Source organism: Chiloscyllium punctatum, chromosome 2 (genome assembly GCF_047496795.1).
Source record: "Chiloscyllium punctatum isolate Juve2018m chromosome 2, sChiPun1.3, whole genome shotgun sequence".
Classification (NCBI taxonomy): domain Eukaryota; kingdom Metazoa; phylum Chordata; class Chondrichthyes; order Orectolobiformes; family Hemiscylliidae; genus Chiloscyllium; species Chiloscyllium punctatum.
In genome coordinates, this window is record NC_092740.1 from 16,008,400 (window position 1) to 16,029,617 (window position 21,218).

Consider the following 21,218-nt stretch of genomic DNA (forward strand, 5'->3'; position numbering starts at 1 on the left):
AAAGTGTGGTGCTGGAAAAAGCACAGCAGGTCAGGCAGCATCCAAGGAGCAGGAGAGTCGACATTTCGAATGAGGTATATGCCTGAAACGTTGATTCTCCTCTTCAGATGCTGCCTGACCTGCTGTACTTTTTCCAGTGCCACACTTTTCGACCCTGACTCTCCAGCATCTGCAGTCCTCACTTTCTTCTAGCTGCAGAGAATAGGGTCAATCCCCTCACTATACAGTTTCCTATATTCCTTCTTTGTCCGGATACTTGAGAATGGCTGTCTGTCAGATAACACCATGGTCAATTAGCTCATCCATCCTGCCACCCTCACCCTTATCCAAACAAGATGTCACACCTAATGGATAATCTCAAAGGTATGGTCCTGCACTATAGTCCCTGGGTTCTCTTATCTCCAGGAAGAAAGGAAACACCCAAGTGGCCAGTGACAAGCGATGCCTTTCACATCAAAAGGCAATGCATTCCTGTTCTTTTTTCCCCCAGAATCAGTTCCCCCTTCTGAAGCAGTCAAGAGGAGAGTCCTTCCCACACTGGACCAGCTCCCTCACAGTGAACAGGATATCTAACACTCCTGTTCTTTTTTTCCCACACTACTGCCTAAGTGCAGTAGTGCTTATTTTTTTCCCCAGCACCCATGTTGTGTGTGTGCAGGTGTGACACACAGTGAAAGACAAAAGATGCACGAATCTTTATTCAGTTTCCACCATCAGGAAGAAAGGAAACACCCGAGTGGCCAGTGACAAGCGATGCCCTTCACATCAAAAGGCAATGCATTCCTCGTCATTTTTTTCCCTTTTTTTTTCTCTTTTTCCCCACACTCCCACCTAACTGCGGTAGTGCTTATTTTTCCCCAACAGCCATGGTGTGTGTGTGCAGGTGTGAGACACAGTGAGAGACACAAGGTGCACGAATCTTTATTCAGTTTCCACCACCAGGAAGATAGGAAAACACCCGGGTGGCCAGTGACAAGCAGTGCCCTTCACATCAAAGGGCAATGCTATGTGATCAGACAGTGAAGGGGAGGGCAGGGACTAAATCAAAATAGAGTTGGAGGGGGAAATAATGCACTCCCCTCCCTGCGGCGCCCACCTCTCCCTGAACAACTCCAGGGTGTTGGTGGACACCGTGTGCTCCTTCTTCAAGGACACCCAGGTCCTAATGTAACCGCGGAAGAGGGGCAGGCAGTCATCCCTAATGACCCCCTCCACGTCCCGCTGCCTGGACCTGTTTATGGCCAGTTTGGCCAGGCCCAGGAGCAGACCCACAAGGAAGTTTTCAGACCTGCCCTCCCTCCTCTGTACCAGGTGCCAGAAGATCAGGAGCGTGGGACTAAAGTGCAACCAAAAACAGAGGAGGAGGATTTTAAGAAAATCAAAAAGGGAGTGCAAACGCCCACACCCAATATAAACGTGGTCCACGGACTCCACAGCGCCTCAGAACATGCAGTTGGGCTGAGAGTCCGTGAACCGCTGCATGCAGCCCCCTCCACCCCAGATCCCCGAGATGCATTCCTGTTCTTTTTTTTTCTTATACAGGAAAACACCCGAGTGGCCAGTGACAAGCAGTGCCCTTCACATCAAAGGGCAATGCTGTGTGATCAAACAGTGAAGGCGAGGGCAGGGACTAAATCAAAATAGAGTTGGAGGGGGAAAATAATGCACTCCACTCCCTGCGACGCCCACCTCTCCCTGAACAACTCCAGGGTGTTGGTGGACACCGTGTGCTCCTTCTCCAAGGACACCCAGGCTCTAACATAACTGCGGAAGGGGGGGCAGGCAGTCGGCCCTAACGACCCCCTCCACAGCCCACTGCCTGGACCTGTTGATGGCCAGTTTGGCCAGGCCCAGGCTGTCAGCCAGGGCACCATGATTGGACTAGATTAACAGCCCAATCAGTGAACTCATTTTCTACGTAGTTTCATAGTAATAGAAGCAGGAGTAGGCCATTTGGCCCATCAAGCCAGCTCCGCCCTTCATTAAGATCATGGCTGATCTATCCATCATCTCAGCTCCTCCTACCTGCATTATCCCCATAACCTTTAATTCCCCTACCATGCAAAAACCCATCCAATTGTGTCTTGAATACATTTAATTAAGCTACCTCTACTGCTTCATTGGGCAGAAAATTCCATAGATTCACTACTGTTTGTGAAAACAGTTCCTCCTCATGTCTTAAATGTATGCCCCCTAATCTTGAGGCCATGTCTCCTACTTCTTGTCTCACCCACCAGTGGAAACAACTTGCCTGTCTCTATCTTATCTATCCTTTCCATAATTTATGCTGCTATAAAATCCCCTCTCAATCTTAAATTCTAGCGAGTTCAGTCCCAGGCAGCTCAATCTCTCCTCATTGGGTAAACCCCTCATCTCCAGAATCAACTTGGTGAACCTCCTCTGCACCCCTCCAAAGCCAGTATATCTTTCTTCAAGTAAGGAGACCAGAGCCGTGCAGAGTATTCCAGATGCGGCTTCACCAACACCTTGTACAATTGCAGCAGGACTTCCCTGCTCTTAAATCCAGTCCCTCTAGCAATGAAGCCAATATTCTATTTGCCTTCTTGATTACCCGTTGCATCTGCAAATCAACTTCCAGCGATTCATGTATGAGCACTCCTAAGTCTCTCTGCACAACAGCATGCTGCAATCTTTCACTATTTAAATACTACTCTGACCTCCTATTTTTACTTTCAAAATGGATAACCTCACATTTACCAAAATTGTACTCCATCTGCCAGACCCTTGCCCACTCATTTAACCTATCTAAATCTGTCTGCAGACCCTCCACATCCTCTGCACAGTTTGCCTTTCCACTCAGTTTGGTGTCATCAGCAAACTTGGATACGTTACACTCGGTCTCCTCTTCCAAATAATTTATATATATCATGAACAGTGGGTCCAACACCGACCCCTGTGGTACCCCACTCACCAATGATCTCCAACCAGAGAAACATCCATTTATCCCAACTCTCTGCTTTCTATTGGTTAACCAGTCCTCTATCCATGGTAGTAAATTCCCTACAACTGCATGCATTCTTATCTTATGGATGAGTCTTTTATACGGCAACTTATCAAACTTCTTTTGGAAATCCACGTATACAACATCCACCTGTTCCCCTCCTTCCACCATGCTTGTTACATCCGCAAGGAACTCCAGTAAGTTTGTCAAACATGACCTTCCCTTCCTGAATCCAAGCTGCATCTGCCTGATGGAACCCTTTCCGTCCAGATGTCTCACTGTTTCTTCTTCAATAGCCTCCAGCATTTTCCTGACTACAGATGTTAAGCTGACTGGCCTATGGTTACTTGCCTTATGCCTACACCTTTCTTTAAACAGTGGTGTGACATTCGCTGTCTTCCAGTCAGCCAGGACCTGCCTGGAGTCTGGTGAATTTTTGTAAATTACCACAAATGCATCTACTAAAACCTCTGCTATTTCTTTCAGCATCCTGGGATGTATTCCATCAGCACCAGGGGGCCTATCTACCTTTGGGCCCTCAAGTTTGCTCAAACATTACTCCTTTAGTGATAACAATTGAATTGAGGTCCTCACCTCCCTTCATATCATTAACATCATTCTCTGGCATGTTAGGCATCTCTTCCACTGTGAAGACTGACACAAAATAGTTATTCAAGGCCTCGGCCATTTCAGCATTACCCAATAATAATTCCCCTTTCTCTTCCTGCAAGGAACCTACATCTACTTTAGCCACCCTTTCCTGTTTTATAAAAACTTTTCCTACCTGTTTTTATATTCTGTGCTGGTTTGCATTCATAATCTATTTTTCGTTTCTTTATTTCTTGCTTCATGGTTCTTTGTTGCTTTTTAAAGTTTTCCCGATCCGCCTGTTTCCCATTACTCTTGGGTACTTTGTAAGTCTGAGTATTTAATTGGATCCCTTCCTTTACTTCATTGTTTATCCAAGGCTGGCTCTTCTTGTTTTTGACCACCATATACTTTCCTTGAGCACTGAAAAAATCTCTTTGAAAGTCTTCCACTGTTCCTCAACCATTCCACCATGTAACTTGTGTTCCCAGTCTAATTTAGCCAACTCCTTCCTCATTCCATAATAGTCTCCTTTGTTTAAGCATAGCACCCTGGCTTTAGATTTTACTATTTCACTTTCCTTTGTATCCGAAATTCAGTCATACTTTGATCACTCTTTCCATGAGAATCATTAACTACAAGATCATTAATTTTACCTATCTCATTAAACAGGACCAGATCTAGGATTGCATGCTCCCTTCTAGGTTTGGTAACATGCTGTTCAAGAAAATTTTCAAAGATGCGTTATGTGAACTCCTGTTCAAGACTGCCTCTACTGATTTGATTTGGACAATTAATGTGCATGTTAAAGTCCCCCATGACAACTGCCGTTCCATTCTTACAAATGTTAGATATTTATTGATTGCTCACCTGTGCCACTGTAGCATTATTATTGGGTGACTTATAGGCTATTCTCAGCAGTGACTATTCCTGATCTCCATCCAAATGGATTCATCATTTTGCTCCTTAGATCCTATGTCATCTCTCCCTATTGCCCTAATCTCATCCTTAATTAAGAGTGTAACCCCACCTTCCTTACCTTCCTAATCCCGCGATATCCTTGGATATTTGATTCCCAGTCACCAACACACTGCAACCACATTTCTGTACTAGCAACTAAGTACAAATTCCCTTTGTACTGATTTGCACAATACGTTCATTTACTTTGTTTTGAATACTACGGGCATTCAGATAAAGTGCCCTTATACTCATTGTCCTTTAGAATCTAGCAATCCCCCGGTCTTTTGTATGATTCTCTTACCCAATTTTACTTTCTTCTTTTCTTAACTTTTGCTCTGGACTCTGCATTGTTTCCTTCTGCCTGGGCTCCCATCCTCTTGCCATTTTAAACTGCCCTTTCTTAGAATCTCTGCTTGTTGCATCTACTTTTATACCAACTGCTGCACCTTCTGACCTGACACTCTGATTCCTCCACACCCCCAGCCAAACTAGTTTAAATCTTCCCCTACAGCTCTAGCAAACCTGTTATATTCTATGAGGTGCACCTGGCTGCCCTTATTACAATCGCTACATCCCACCCCCTCTGAGTCCGAGAATATAGACCTTTTTTTGTTTAAGTTCCCCTGGGGCTCTTTAGCACTGGGTCAGGTTCCTCCAAAGCTAAAGCCAGTTGTCGTGCCTGACTGAGGTCCACTTAGGCTTCAGCTAGTAGGTGCATTTGCATGGTTACATAATTAGTCCCACTGAAATAACTCCACAGAAGCTGGTATCCTGTCACCAAGTCTCCTTTTATTTAAACATGGAGAGTCCTTGGCACTGATCCAACTCCCTCAGAACTAGCTCTGAGTGAAGAAGATGTCTGTTGGGAAAAGCACAGCAGGTCAGGTAGCATCCGAGGAGCAGGAGAATCAACATTTTGGGCACAAGTCTTTCCTGATGAAGGGCTCTTGCCTGAAATGTCGATTCTTCTGCTCCTCAGATGCTGCCTGACCTGCTGTGCTTTTCCAGCACCACTCTCGACTCTGATCTCTAGTCCTCGCTTTCTCTTCTAAGATGTCTGACAGTTCTGTTCTTCTTTTATTTATTTATTCCCCCCTCCATACAGCAGTAGTGCTCATAGTCCTTAGCACTCATGCTTGAATGTATACAGGTGCAAGATGCAGTGAAAAACACCTCGTGAAAATCACTTTATTAACATTTCACCACCAGCAAAGACACCTGTATGGCCAATGAACCAATGACAAGCAAAGGCTGACCGTTCTGTTCTTCTGCATCAGACAGCGCTCACTGATTGGGGCTGTTAATCTGGTCCAATCAGGAAGCTCTTATTCTGTGATGCACCTGACTGACCTCATTTAAATCACTACAGATTTAACAAGAAACTCTCCAGCTGACTAATGAATGCAAAGGTCAATTATTTTTGCTTCAGCTAAGCAAATCAAAGAGTAAAAGGAGAACTGTTTACCAGAAAGTGACTTGGAACAGAAAATCATGTGGGCTTCTGGTTCAGTCTTAAGTGGCAGTGCTGACCAAAGCAATGTTAATCAGGACATTGGACATTGTAATTGATTTATAGAAGAGCGAAGTTGTGAAAAATACTTTTTAGCAAGACTTAAGAGTGTTATGGACTAGGCCTCAAGACATTCTGAAAACATTCTGAAGCAGGTAGCCTAGACCGTAACTTTGCTGTTAGTCTCGTTAAGTATACAGTGAAAATTACCCGGAGTAAATTAGCTAGGTCACCAGGTTTTAAAACAGACAAAACATTTATTCAAAAATTACGGAATGAAACACAAAGAACAGAGTAAAGAATACCTACAGAACTTTTTCAGTCCAAATTAGACTTAATTACATGCAACAGTGCAAATAAACCAACCCCTTAAACACAAAGCAAAAGAGAGAGTCTAGCAGCCTGTTCCCACACAGTGCACTCCAGGACTGACCACTTTCCTTTCATTATACAGCTTACTTATAAAACATGAATGATTTGGCCGAAAGTCTCACCTGTTCATGTATAAACAAACAGGCCTCTCAGTAATCTCTTTCATATCTGTGGTGAAAGTGAGGACTGCAGATGCTGGAGATCAGAGTCTAGGTTAGAACGGTGCTGGAAAAGCACAGCAAGTCAGGCAGCATCCGAGGAGCAGGAAAATCGACGTTTTGGGCAAAAGACCTTCATCAGGAGGGAGCCTCCGAGGTGGAGAGATAAATGGGAGGGGATGAAGCTGGGGAGAAGGTAACTAAGAGTACAATAGGTGGAGGGGGGAGGGAGTTAGTGGGTTTGTAAAAAAATGTTAGTGGTAAGTCGGTGGTCATTGATGTAGATGGAGGGGACCAGGAAGGGGAGGAAGGTGTTGGAGATGGTCCAGGTGAATTTAAGGCCAGGGTGGAATGTGTTGATGAAGTTGATGAACTGCTCAACCTCCTCGCGGGAGCAAGAGGTGACACCAATGGAGTCATCAATGTAGCGGAGGAAGAGGTGGGGAGTGGTACCGGTGTAACAACGGAAGATGGACTGTTCTACGTAGCCAACAAAAAGACAGGCATAGCTGGGACCCATGCAGGTACTCCTTTTGTCTGGAGGAAGTGGGAGGATTCGAAGGGGAAATCATTAAGGGTGAGGACCAGTTCAGCCAAACGAATGAAAGTGTCAGTGGAAGGGTACTGGGGGGGGGGACGTCAGGAGAGGATGAAATGGAGGGCTTGGAGGCCCTGGTCATGGCGGATGGAGGTGTAGAGGGATTGGATGTCCATGGTGAAGATAATGCATTGGGGGCCGGGGAAACGGAAGACTTGGAGGAGGTGGATGGCATGGGTGGTGACGCGAATGTATGTGGAGTTCCTGGACTAGAGGGGAATAGGACAGTATCGAGACCGGTGGAAATGTGTTCGGTGGGGCAGGAGCAGGTTGAGACAATGGGTTGGCTGGGGTGGTCAGGCTTGTGGATCTTGGGAAGGAGGTGGAATCGGTCATTGCGGGGTTCCCGGACTATGAGGTTGAAAACTGTCGGTGGGAGATCTCCTGAGGTGGTGAGGTTGTGTATGGTCTGGGAGATGATGGTTTGGTGATGGGGGGGTGGGGTCATGGTCGAGGGAGCAGTAGGAAGAGGTGTCCTCGACAGTCAGCAGAAACAGCAATGGTGGAGGGGGCGGTAGGAAGAGGTGTCCTCGAGTTGGCGTTTGGCTTCAGCAGTGTAGAGGTCAGTGTGCCAGACTACCACTGCGCCCCCTTTATCTGCTGGCTTGATGGTGAGGTTGGGATTGGAGCAGAGGGATTGGAGGGCTGCGCGTTGCGAGGGTGAGAGGTTGGAGTGGGGGAGGGGTGTTAGACAGGTTGAGGCAGTTAATGTCCCGGCGACAGTTGGTAATAGGCCAGTGCGGGGTGTCCAGGTGGATGCAGTGTGTTGGAGGTGGGCGAAGGGGTCCTCGGAAGGTGGGCGGGAGTCCTGATTGTGAAAGTAAGCTCGGAGGTGGAGGCGGCAGAAGAAGTGTTCGACGTCACGGCGTGTATTAAATTCATTGATGCATGGAAGGAGGGGGATGAAGGTGAGTCCTTTGCTGCGGACTGATCGTTCGTCCTCAGTGAGGGGAAGGTCTGGAGGGATGGTGAAAACTTGGCAGGGCTGGGAGCTGGCATCTGGTGTAGGTGTGGAGCTGGGAGTGGGGGCGGAGCCAGTAACTGGAGTGGGTGTGATGGTGGGGGGAATGGGGGTGGAGTCATGAGTCATGAGTCCCCCTTTATCCGCTGGTTTGATGGGGAGGTTGGGATTCAAGCAGTACCAAACCAGTCATTTTGGAGCATGGACAGTTTTAATACCCCTCTGGAAAACATCAAGGACACAGCATACCTGAGAAAAGGAACAGCTTTTAGAAAAAAGGACCAACTTTCTGACAACAGTTGCAGAAGGTACCAGCCTGAGTCACAAATTCCATAGATTTCTAGAAAACCTTACAATAGCAATGGCATATGTTCTAAGTTGTATGCAGAGATATGCATGAGCAGTAAACTCAGTCCTTGTTAGGAATACTCATAATCCCGCGATAGAATGTTAAAAACAAAATCAGTGGATTCTGGGTAAAGGAGGCAGTATGAGGCCACAGGCTAAAAGACCTGGTTAACATCCAGGCCTAGCCCTAAAAAATCACAAGAAATATCTAAATGACACAAGGGCCAAGAATTACCATCAACAGCAATTCTTCTTACATCCAATGGATTTTCCGTTGCTGAGTACAAAATGCCCTACTATCAATGTCCTACAGATGTGGGGCACCATAAACTGAATTGGATGAGCTACGTATGTTTGATGAGAGCAATTAGAAACTGTCTGTGGTTTGCTATCTGACTCCCCAAAGCTCCTCACCACAAACAAAATACAAATCAAGAATGTAATAGAGTACGATCTACTTGTTTGAATAGGCAAAGCTATAACAACCCCCAAGAAGCTTGCCCTGTCCAACTTAGAGCAATACTGGCAGAGGAGAAGGAATGCTCTTGATATGAAGACTGAATTCAAACAGTTATGGCATCAAGGAATGCAAGTTAAACTAGAGCCAAAGCGAATCATAGGATAAATTATCCGCTGTTTGGAATCATGTCTAGCATGAAGTGGTGGTTGTGGTTGTTGGAGATCAATTATCTCAGCTCCAGAATATCTCTGTACAAGTTTGTCAGGATTGTGCCTTAGCCTAACCATCTCAGCTACTTCATCAATGACCCTCCCTCCATCATAAGATCAGAAGGGAGGATTATATGATGATGATTGCACAATGTTTGCAACAATCTCTGGTACGAGCTGAAAATGTGTTGCTGGAAAAGCGCAGCAGGTCAGGCAGCATCCAAGGAACAGGAGAATCGACGTTTCGGGCATCAGCCCTTCTTCATTTTCCTGAAGAAGGGCTGATGCCCGAAACGTCGATAGACCTGTTCCTTGGATGCTGCCTGACCTGCTGCGCTTTTCCTGCAACACATTTTCAGCTCTGATCTCCAGCATCTGCATTCCTCACTTTCTCCTCGAACAATCTCTGGTACTAAATCAGTTCAAGTTCAAATGCAGCAAGATCTGCAGAGTATCCTAGTGACAAAAGTGTCAGGCAAGGGCCATCTCTAACACAAATAGTTAGATTCCATCTTGTCCTTCAGCGTAGAATAGAGGGTTTCTTGTTTGGGTTGCTACCGCCCATTTTTCACTTCTTCACTTCATCTGTCCTGGATACAACTTGGCCTTCTTCTCTTTTGACAAGCACCAATTGTCCTAGTGACAGCTCTCTTCGTGGGAGAGATCCATTGAGGATCTGTGGTAGAGGATGTTGTATGCAGCAGTACAGTACAATCAAAGGTTAAAGTTTCTTGAAGCTTCCAGGCCAACTGTTTGTTCTGTAGTGCTGTACAGTACATCTACAATGCATATATTGGCTGTGGAAAGTCACACATCTATTTTATTTGCTTTCCCACTCTCCTGATCTTTGTGCATATGATATTGAGGTGAGAGAGCAGGTCAGTGCATCTCCATGTGGGCCATCATCTGAATGCCTGCCTCTTTTTTGTGGTTACATCTGCAACAGGCTGTCCTTAAAAAAGGAGGACATGGGGTTCCCAAGCACCCTTGAACCTTTTTGGGATAAATGGCATCACGGAAGATAGAATGCATTATCTCCCTTTCAAATGATAATTAATTTCCCCTTCTCCTTTTTGGTTAGCTTTGCGGTGTCCTTAGTGGGTGGTTTATGAGCCTGTTAATTTAATAAAAGAATAAAAGAGCTGGGTTGTTCACCAGTAAGAGTTTAGCTTTTGGACAGGGAAAGGTGGAAATTGGTGTTTGTGCTAGCCTATAGATTTATTACAATACCCTTGTAAATTTTACTGGCTAATGCAACATCTGGATATTAGTCTGTTAAGCAAGGGAATGTCGGGCTGAAACAGCAAAGTGGATGTAAAATTGTGGGTGAACACATGAGCCTGGAAGGCAAGAAGACACAATCAGACCAAGTTTTCTTTTTGTCATTCCTATGTTGTCTATATTCCTTTGTAACTTCCTTCCCCTCTTTTGTTCATAGTTTATATTGAGAGACTTATGTTGTTTATATTTCATAGAATGGGGAATCAGAAGCTTTAGATCTTGGCGTTCCTATCTCTAATCTCGATGGACAGCGTGTTGTTCTGGATGTTGCAGAGCATGTTCCTGAAAAAGGTAAGCATGATGTATGAGGTGTGCATTGCCCCTTCGATGATCTCTTTCTTATAGCACTTAACCAAGGCTCACAGTGCAAAATAGTTCAATGATTTTACTCATTTGCATTTCTTATTATTTCAATTTTGTGTGTTTGAATCAGATTTGGCAAGAAGAATAGAATGCACATTTGGTCATAAGTACAATCATGTAAAATTACCACACAGTTTTTATGGATAATCAAATAATATTTATTTAATTTATTTCAATGCAATGTACATATTCTAGCAAAGCACAACATATCTTTTATTTTTAAGAAAGGATTTTGATATAATTTGAATGTTAAAATCATACCACAGTTTGTTGAATAAAGCTTGTGTGTTACTAAAACTTAGAGTTTGAAGTCTAGCACTTAATAAGACAGTTTTTATATTGAATAAAATATATTAGGAGTCTAATACCATAAGATATAAGGACAGAATTAGGCCATTTGTCCCACAGAGTCTACTCCAACATTCAATCATGGCTGATATGTTTCTCATTCTTCTGCCTTCTCCCCATAACCTAGATCCCCTTTCTTAATCAAAAACCTATCTGTCTCTGTCTTAAATACACTCAATGACTTGGACTCCATAGCGCTCTACAACATTGAGTTCCACAGATAATCACTCTCTATTGAAGAAATTCTACCTCATCTCTGTTCTAAAGGTCATCCCTTATTCTAAGACTGTGCCCTCGAGTCTGAGTCTTTGCTGCTACCTCCACTCTATCCAGGTCTCTCAGTAATCTGTAAGTTGCAATCAGTTCCCCCTCATTCAGACCCAGAGTCCTCCAACCGCTTCATACCAGGATTCATTCTTGTAAACTTCCTCTGGACCCCCTTCAATGCCAGCATATCCTTTCTTAGATACAAGGTCTAAAACCACTCACAAGATTCCAAATGCAGTCTGAGCAGAGCCTTATTCAGCCTCAGCAGTATGTTTCTGCTCTTGTATTTTAGCCATCTTGAAATATTATAATTGCCTTCCCAAGTTCAAAGTGAGCGTGCATGTTAACTTTAAGAGAATCCTGAACTAGGACTCCTGAGACCTTTGGTGCTTCAGACTTCAAAAGCCTTTCCCCATTTAAAAAATAATCTATGCCTCTGTTCTTCCTATCAACATGTAGAGCATCACAGTTTGCCACATCTGTATTCGTCTGCCACTTCTTTGCCCACACACCCAGCATGTCCAAATCCTGCAGTCTCCCCACTTTCTCAACACTACTGTCTCTCCACTTATCTGCAAAGTCAGCAACATTGCCCTCAGTTTCTTGTCCATATTGTTAATATATATTGTGGTCGCAACACTGCAGAGCTCCAGAAGACACCAGCTGCCATCTTAAAAAGACTCTTTGTCTCTACTCTCTGCCTTCTACCAGTCAGCCAATCCTCTATCCACGCCAGTACTTGCCCCAACACCATGGGTTCTCCTTCGTCTCTTGTTACTTCCCCAAATATTCTAACACATTTGTCAAACATATCCTCCCCTTGACGAAGCAATGCTGACTCAGACCTATTTTACTATGCACTTTCAAGTACTCTGCAATCTCATCCATAATAATAAATTCTAAGATCTTACCAATGAACAAGGCCAGGTTAACTTTTTTGTTTGTTCTGCCTCCATCTCTTTAACACTTACCTTAATCATTTTCCAGTCCTCTGGGATCTACCCTGACTAGTGATTCCTGAAAGATCAACATCAGTGCCTCCACAATCTGTTTGTCTGTCTCCTTCAGAATCTGGTGTATAGTCCATCTGATCTTGGTTATTTATCCAGATCTTTTATCTTCCCCATCACCTACTCCTTGGTGATTGCCACTACACTCACAATTGCCCCAACTCTCTCGATGTTCTGGTATGCTGTGGCGTCTTCCACTGTGAAAGCTGATGCAAAATACTTATTCAGTTTCTCTGCCATTTCTTTGTTCACAATTTGGGGCTACATGGTAGCTCAGTGGTTAACACTGCTGCCTCACAGCTCTAGGGATCCAGGTTCAATCCCTGCCTTGGGTGACTGTCAGTGTGGAGTTTGCACATTTCCCTGTGTCTGCGTGGGTTTCGTCCGGGTGCTCCAGTTTCCTCCAGCAATCCAAAGATGTACAGGTTAGGTGAATTGACCACCTGTAGTGTTAGGTGCATTAGTTAGGGGAATGGGTCTGGGTGGGTTACTCTTCGGAGGGTCGGTATGGACTTGTTGGGCTGAAGGGCCTGTTTCCACACTGTAGCTAATCTAATCTAATCTAATTAGTACTTCTCCAGTCACATTTTCCAACAGTCCAATGTCCACTCTTGCATCTCTCTTACCTTTTGGTATGTAAAAATACCCTTACAAACCTTTATATTACTAGCTAGCTTATTGTCAATTTTCATCATGTACCCCCGTTATTGATGTTTTAGTTATCCTCTGCTGGCTTTTAAGGGTTTCCTAATTCTCTGGTTTCCCATTAATCTTCACCACATTGTCTGCTTTTCATTTTGCTTTTATGCTGTTCCTGAGTTCCCTTGTCAGCCATGGTTGCCTCATCCTCCTTTTCATATGTTTATTGTTCCTTAAGATGGATTAGTGCTGTGCCCCCTGAATTAGCCCCAGAAATCTCTGCCATTGCTACTCCACTGTCTTCCCTGCTAGATCCCCCTTCCAATCAACTCTAGCTAGCTTCTCCCTCATGTCTTTGTACTTACCTTTACTCAATTATAATACCTTTACATCTGATTCAGTCTTCACCCTCTGAAATGTCAGGGTTAATTCTGTCACACCAGTGGGTTCTACTACAAGCTGATCCAGAATGCCATCTTGTAGACATGCCATGAATTCCTTTTCTTGAGATCTGCTACCAACCTCATTTTCCCCATCCACCTGCATATTTAAATGCCCCATGATCATTATAATAGTGTCTTTCTTACAGGACTTCTCTATTTCCTGACTTATGTTCATCCCCACTTTCTTACAACTGCTAAGCAGCCTGTTCATAATTCCCGTCAGGGTCTTTTATCCTTTGCTGTTCCTCAACGCTATCCACAGACATTCTATGCCTTCCAACTCTACACCACTTCTTATCTGTTGTTGTGGAGGTTGTGAAGCATTGCTGAGGAGGCTCCAGAGCACTGAGGATGTCATCTAGAAAGGGGACAAAACGTCTGCCAACCAACTTCCCAACTCGGCGAACATGCCCACAACAACTGCAACCGGCATCCGAGCTACAAATTTTTACACAGACCTTGAACTTCTTGTTGTTGATTTAATTTCATTTCTTTGTAACAAGGTAATCCAGTCCCCCTCTGCCCATCTGCCTGGGCAATAACATCTGTATCCTTGGATATTTAGCTCTCAACTCTATGATTCTATACAGCGTACCTATACAACTGGGGAGAAAGCAGCAAAGAGTACAATAGGTGAATAGGGGTGGGGATAGAGGTGATAGGTCAGAGAGGAGGATGGGGGAAGGTAGCAAAGAGTACAATAGGTGAATGGAGGTGGGGATGGAGGTGTTAGGTCAGAGGGGAGGGTGGAGCAGATAGGTGGGAAGGGAGATTGGCAGGTAGGAGCTGAGCTGGAAGGTTGGAACTGGGGTAAGGTGGGGGGAGGGGAAATGAGGAAATGGTGAAGTCCACATTGATGCCTTCGGGTTGAAGTGTTCTGAGGCAGAAGATGAGGCATTCTTCCTCCAGGCGTCGGGTGGTGAGGGAGTAGCGGTGGAGAAGGCCCAGGACCTACATGTCCTCTTCTTTCTATAATATACTTCCCTCAGCATCATAATTGTCATCTCAAAGCACTGATCTCCCATAGTCCTTACAATCTTGTTTTTCTGATATCCTTAGAAACTGTATTCCTCATTCTGATAATTTTGCTTACTTAATCACACAGTTGTATTCTTAATTTGTGTTTCATTGTACTGTGGACTTCTGTTGATTTGTTAACACATAAGAATTAACAGCAGGCATAGTCTACATAACTGTTTAAGCCAGCTCCATAATTTGCAAAGATTGTACCTTATCTGACTGTGACCTCACTTCCACTTTCCTCTCTAGCCACCCATAACCTTTCATTCCCTGATCAATCAAAAACCTAATAAAATCTCAGTTCCATATGTCTTTGCCCGTACTGGAAAAACCTGCCTACAAAACTGCTAGGATAAAATACCAAGTTAATATATGGGCGAAGAATTATCAGCATAGTTTTTTATTTCTAAAACACAGGCATGTCAAGGAGTAAAAAAAGACTTGCATCTGTGTGAAGTGGAAAAAACCCCCCTACTTTTCCAGCTTCATCAAACCTGATCAGTTTTCTTTTTCCCAAATATAAATTTTGGACCTGTACTTTCCCCCTGCTCTATAGGAGCAATATAACCTCTGACACCATGAGTACTCCCGAGTTCGGTGTTAACATAGTGAATAACATTGTTAATGGCAACAGTCAGACTAACTATCAAAATGAAAACCAGCCAAAATGTCACAGAATGTTGCGTTTAGTCATTTAATGGTATTTTGGTATTTCATTGTTCACTTAGACAGAGAGAAGATTATAAGAGGGAAATCAGATTCTTCCAACATTAACACACACCCTGGTGTGAAGGTAAAATTCTATCTTTTCAGATTTCATTGAGTTATTGTTCTGCCATTGATATTTACAGAAAATAGGATTAGGAAGTTGGTAGCAAAGTATAGGAAAATATTTACCCTGGCAGCTACTATGTCCACCAAATATATCAACATACTTTGCTGATGTTTTTGATATAACATGACATATCTTTCACTTATACTCATCAATTTTACTATTAGGATTAGTGGTTAGTAAGTAATTCGTCTGCTTCCTCTCTATTTAGTTTTGACTGTCTGTTACTAGATAGTGCCTTCAAATAGTCTAATATATTCTGATCTGAAAATGTGTTTCTGGAAAAGCGCAGCAGGTCAGGCAGCATCCAAGGAGCAGGAGAATCGATGTTTCGGGCATGAGCCCTAATATATTCTGATGATGTTTTCAGAAACACTATAACCTATGTCTCACTTATGAACAATTTTACAAACAACAGGAGGAAGGAAGACTTGAAGAGAAACCCTTTTCGATAAGAGGAAATGGAAAATATTCCAAAGATGTGAGGCTTTCAAAAAAAGATGTAATGCAAACGACAAACAGAAAGAAACAGCCAAAGCTAAACATGGATGAAGTAGAAGGTAAATTGTACCACTGGTGAGCTACAACTTGAAATTCTCTGTGAAAAACATTCTTAAACTTGAAAAAAAAGAGTTTACATCTGTAGTTGTGGAGTGGTGGTAGCATTGTGGTCTTATTATTGGGCTAATAATCAGAGTCCCAGGCAAATGCGCCTGGGGCAAGTTCAAATCACACAACAGCATATGTTCGAATTTTAAATCAATTGAACCCGGATTTAAAAACTACCCTAATGGTGACCACAAAACCATTGCCAATTGTTATAAAATTCATCTGGATCACTCATGTCCTTGACATCAATGCAGCATTTGACCAACTGTGGCATCAAGGAGCTCATCAATGGAAATCAGGAGGCAAACCCTCCACTGCTCAGAATCAAACCCAGCACAAAGGAAGATGGGTATAATTATTAGACATCAGACATCTCAGTTGCAGTGCAATGCTGCAGGATTCCTTAGGGTGATGTTCTAGGCCCAACTATCTTGAGCTGCTTCATTCTGGATTAGTGGTGCTGGAAGAGCACAGCAGTTCAGGCAGCATCCAAGTAGCTTCGAAATCGAAGTTTTGGGCAAAAGCCCTCAGGAATTCTTCAGGAATAAAGGCAGTGAGCCTGAAGCGTGGAGAGATAAGCTAGAGGAGAGTGGGGGTGGGGAGAAAGTAGCATAGAGTACAATGGGTGAGTGGGGGAGGGGATGAAGGTGATAGGTCAAGGAGAAGAGGGTGGAGTGGATAGGTGGAAAACAAGATAGGCAGGTCGGACAAGTCCGGACAAGTTATGGGGACAGTTACTGAGCTGGAAGTTTAGAACTAGGGTGAGGTGGGGGAAGGGGAAATGAAACTGTTGAAGTCCACATTGATGCCCTGGGGTTGAAGTGTTCCGAGGCGGAAGATGAGGCGTTCTTCCTCCAGGTGTCTGGTGGTGAGGGAGCGGCGGTGAAGGAGGCCCAGGACCTCCATGTCCTCAGCAGAGTGGGAGGGGGAGTTGAAATGTTTGGCCACGGGGCGGTGTGGTTGATTGGTGCGGGTGTCCCGGAGATGTTCCCTAAAGCGCTCTGCTAGGAGGCGCCCAGTCTCCCCAATGTAGAGGAGACCGCATCGGGAGCAACGGATACAATAAATGATATTAGTGGATGTGCAAGTAAAACTTTGATGAATGTGGAAGGCTCCTTTAGGGCCTTGGATAGAGGTGAGGGAGGAGGTGTGGGCACAGGTTTTACAGTTCCTGCAGTGGCAGGGGAAAGTGCCAGGATTGGAGGGTGGGTTGTTTGGGGGCGTGGACCTGACCAGGTAGTCGCGGAGGGAACGCTCTTTGCGGAAGGCAGAAAGGGGTGGGGAGGGAAGTATATCCCTGGTAGTGGGGTCTATTTGGAGGTGGCGGAAATGTCGGCAGATGATTTGGTTTATGCGAAGGTTTGTAGGGTGGCAGGTGAGCACCAGGGGCGTTCTGTCCTTGTTACGGTTGGAGGGGTGGGGTCTGAGGGCGGAGGTGCGGGATGTGGACGAGATGCGTTGGAGGGCATCTTTAACCACGTGGGAAGGGAAATTGCGGTCTGTAAAGAAGGAGGCCATCTGGAGTGTTCTGTGGCGGAACTGGTCCTCCTGGGAGCAGATCCGGCGGAGGCGGAGGAATTGGGAATACGGGATGGCATTTTTGCAAGAGGTAGGGTGGGAAGAGGTGTAATCCAGGTAGCTGTGGGAGTCGGTGGGTTTGTAAAAAATGTCAGTGTCAAGTCAGTCGTCACTAATGGAGATGGAGAGGTCCAGGAAGGGGAGTGAGGTGTCAGAGATGGTCCAGGTAAATTTAAGGTCAGGGCGGAATGTGTTGGTGAAGTTGATGAATTGCTCAACCTCCTCGTGGGAGCACGAGGTGGCGCCATCATCACTAACCTTCCCTCCATTGTAAGGGTAGAGGTGGGGATGTTCACTGGTGATTGCACAATATTCAATATTTGTGATTCTTCAGTTACTGGAGTAGTCCATGTCCAACTGCAACAAGACCTGAATGCCATTCAGGCTTGGGCTAATAAGTGACAAATAGCAAGTATCAAGCAATGATTTTCTCCTACAAGAAATAATACAATCATCACCCCATAGTATTCAATTGCATTATCATTGCTGAGTCTCCCACTATCAACATTGATCAGAAACTGAGCTGGACCAGCCATGTCACTACTGTGGCTACAAGATCAGATTAGCAACTGGCAAATCTTCTCTGTCTCAAAACTTGGCCACCATCTATAAAGCACACTTGCAGAGTATGATAACTCTCCATTTGTATGGGTGAGTGTAGCACCAACTACAGTCAAGAGGTTTAACACCATCAAAGACAAAGTCTGCTTGATTGGCACCCCAGAAAACACATACATTACTTTCGCCACCAATGTACAGTGGAGCAATGTGTACCATCTCCCAGACGTACTACAGCAAATCACCAAAGCTGTTTAGATAGTTCTTTTCAAACACGTGACTAGGAGGACATAATCAGAATAACATTGGAAAACCACCTTCTGCAAATTCCTTTCAAATTACTCACCATCAGACATGGAAGTATATTGCCATTCCTTCAGTGTTTTTGCTTCAAACTTCTGGAACTCCACCCCCAATAGCATTATTGATTTATGTAGATGCAGTAGTTTGACAAGGCAGCTCACCATCAGCTTCTCCAGGACAATTAGAGATGGGCAATAAATGTTGGGCTACCCAGCAATGCCAATATCCCAAGAATTAATTTTACAAAAGAACATACCTTTAACCCTTGCCTAAAGTTCAAGTGATTGCATTATATTTGCCAGATATAGATAATTTCTAATCAACTTGTCTAGAGATTTATGACACACTTCAGGACAGGAGGGACTTGAATCTAGATCATCTGGCTCAGAGGTAGGGTCACTACATCTGTAGCCCAAGATCCTTACTTCCAGCTACATATCAGAGTCAAAAATATGCTTCAAGTACCTTACCATAGCCATTCATTATTAAACTACATAAGGAGTAGTTTGCTTAAATTTGTACCCTTGAAATCCTTTTGTTTTACTGTGGAATAAGTATTTGGTATATCTGCTCATTTAATGTTCAGCATGAGAAAATCATGCTGGAACCTATCACTTGTTTGCTACGCCCTAAAAGATTACCTTTACAGCTTTGACTACATTTCAAAAATATCTTATTGGCTATAAAGCAATTTGGCATCTGCTGAGGTCAGGAAATATGCTTTTTAAATGCAAGTCATTTTCTTTATCCCCCATCCTTTCTTTTGATTCAAAAGCTGATTTAAATGAAGGTGCTGCCACTTCACTAATCTTGTTGTAAGCCTCCTATAAGTTTCCTTTGACATAAGAGTTCCTTTGCTATTGATATATTTTGAGGTAATGAAATAGTTTATAATTCTGGATAGACTGAAAGGTCACTTTTTATTTAAAAATTTTATGTCTTATCAGGGAGCAAACCCATTTGTGCTACAGGCAAACGAGTTATCATTAGGCTTGTGGGATAGAACTGTCTTTAACTTATGTAGATAATATTGTTCGCAATTATTTCTTGCAAATATTTTACTGTAATTTAGATTTGGAAAACTTAAAGCTGTTAAAAATTGAATTTAATATTTATTCTTAAAGGATTAACACATAAGAGTTTAACATTTTGAGAATTTAATTCGTTTATTTTCGTGTCTCCCTGTTTTCATATGAAGTGACTGCATTTCTAAAGTGCTTCTTTGAAAGGACATTCTCAAGTCATAAGGCACCATGTAAATGCAAGTTTGTCCCTTTGTCTTTTTTTCTTTATTTCTGTTATTCTGTCTGAGTCTCCATACAGCATGTATCTGCTGAATAGCTTTATAATTTATGGATGTTGACTTTCTGAAATGTTTCCCCTACTCATACACTTTAAATAATTTTTACTGTAAATGAAAATAGACAACTTGATCAATAAGTAGGTGAACTTTCTCCTTTAAATTCTGCCAGTGTTAAAGTCTGGGTCGGCTTTTTTGGAATCAGCACACTTGATGTGGATGGAGATCTTTGCTCAGTGCTACTGTACTTGGAGGAGAAGGACAAGGATACTATATGTTTGTCATGCTCAGTCTTGAGGCTTTGTTTGATTAACAGAACCTTCCTTGTCTCTTTTGAGAACTATTCCCTCCTATTTAAAACTGTACTGCTTTAAGTAAAATAATATTTAGCTCTGAGGCTGAAATGTATGATCACAGACATTTCAAAATTGAATATTGAAGATAAATTAAAATAAATTGATATGCATATAGGTTGCCCCTGAATGTGACCCTCTCAAAATACCATACAGGCTTTGATTCAAAAGTAAACTTTATCTATTTTTTAAAAAAGTACAGTTTCTTTAAAAAGTTAATATGGTCAATGTCCATCTTATTAGCTATCATTTTTCTATTTTGTATTGTGGCAGAGTTTTTTGACCTTCTATCAAAAGCTCAGAGTAATAGAGTGGATGACCAGCGTGGGCTTCTGAACAAAGAAGATCTTGTACTTCCAGATTTTCTACGCCTCAAGCCACCTGTACTTGAACATGGCTCCTCGACACCTGCAGTTAGTAAAGGAAATGGTAGAAATAGAGAGGAAAGAAGCCAAACTATGCAAAGAAGTGTGACGTCCACAGAACAGTTTGGTAAATTAGAGTATGTGGACTCTGGAGCAGCTATCTCATCAGCACTAAACTTCAATGAGAATTCTAACAACATGAAAGCTAAGTCAACAACTCAACACGATAACAGTCATCGGCCTGTGTTAATGCCACCTGATTATGTAGAGCCAGCTACTAAGCAGAAAAATGATGCACCTTTCCATGTGCCAGTATCTCCTATTCCTCATGTCAATGAACAAAGGTGGGAAAAGCGGTCTGAAGTCCGGCAGTCAGAAACTGTGCCACCTTATGAGGATGAAAATGCATTTGATCTGACTCTGGTGGCAGAAGGTGACATCAGTAGTCCAAACAGTACATTATTACCGCCCCCACCAACACCACCGTCCACTGTCAGTAAACTGGAGCTAGCTAACTATACTCCACCACCTCCCTACACAGATGGTCAGGAGAACTCTTCACACTGTACATCCACTTCAGGTATTTAAATGTGGCATATCTGTTTGTAAAAGAAAAAAAATTAAAATTTTCAGTTGTGCTGAGATTGATCATGTTTAAAAGGATAAAGAAACTGGAAAACTATCTGAAAACTTGATGCATGATGCACTAGCTTTTTAAGCATCTAGCAGTTGATAGTTCTAGCATTTATATATTTGGAAAAAGTCTGGGTTGGGATACAACAAAAAATCTGGCATTATTTATCAAGTTCCAAGCAGGATTGAT

At 43.4% G+C, this 21,218-nt stretch overlaps 1 protein-coding gene across 3 annotated transcripts in view; it reads left to right on the forward strand.

Annotated features, from left to right (window-relative positions):
• The window catches only part of rgs12b (regulator of G protein signaling 12b), a 275,051-nt gene that overhangs the window by 181,209 nt on the left and 72,624 nt on the right, over positions 1–21,218 (forward strand). For 2 of the 3 annotated variants that reach the window (XM_072594296.1, XM_072594306.1), the window contains 4 exons: positions 10,602–10,698; positions 15,226–15,290; positions 15,748–15,889; positions 20,304–20,975. In XM_072594296.1, coding sequence (XP_072450397.1) covers positions 10,602–10,698; positions 15,226–15,290; positions 15,748–15,889; positions 20,304–20,975 — 976 coding nt within the window. Of the gene's footprint in view, positions 1–10,601; positions 10,699–15,225; positions 15,291–15,747; positions 15,906–20,303; positions 20,976–21,218 lie in introns of those variants that run through there. The other variant, XM_072594315.1, reaches the window with a different exon arrangement.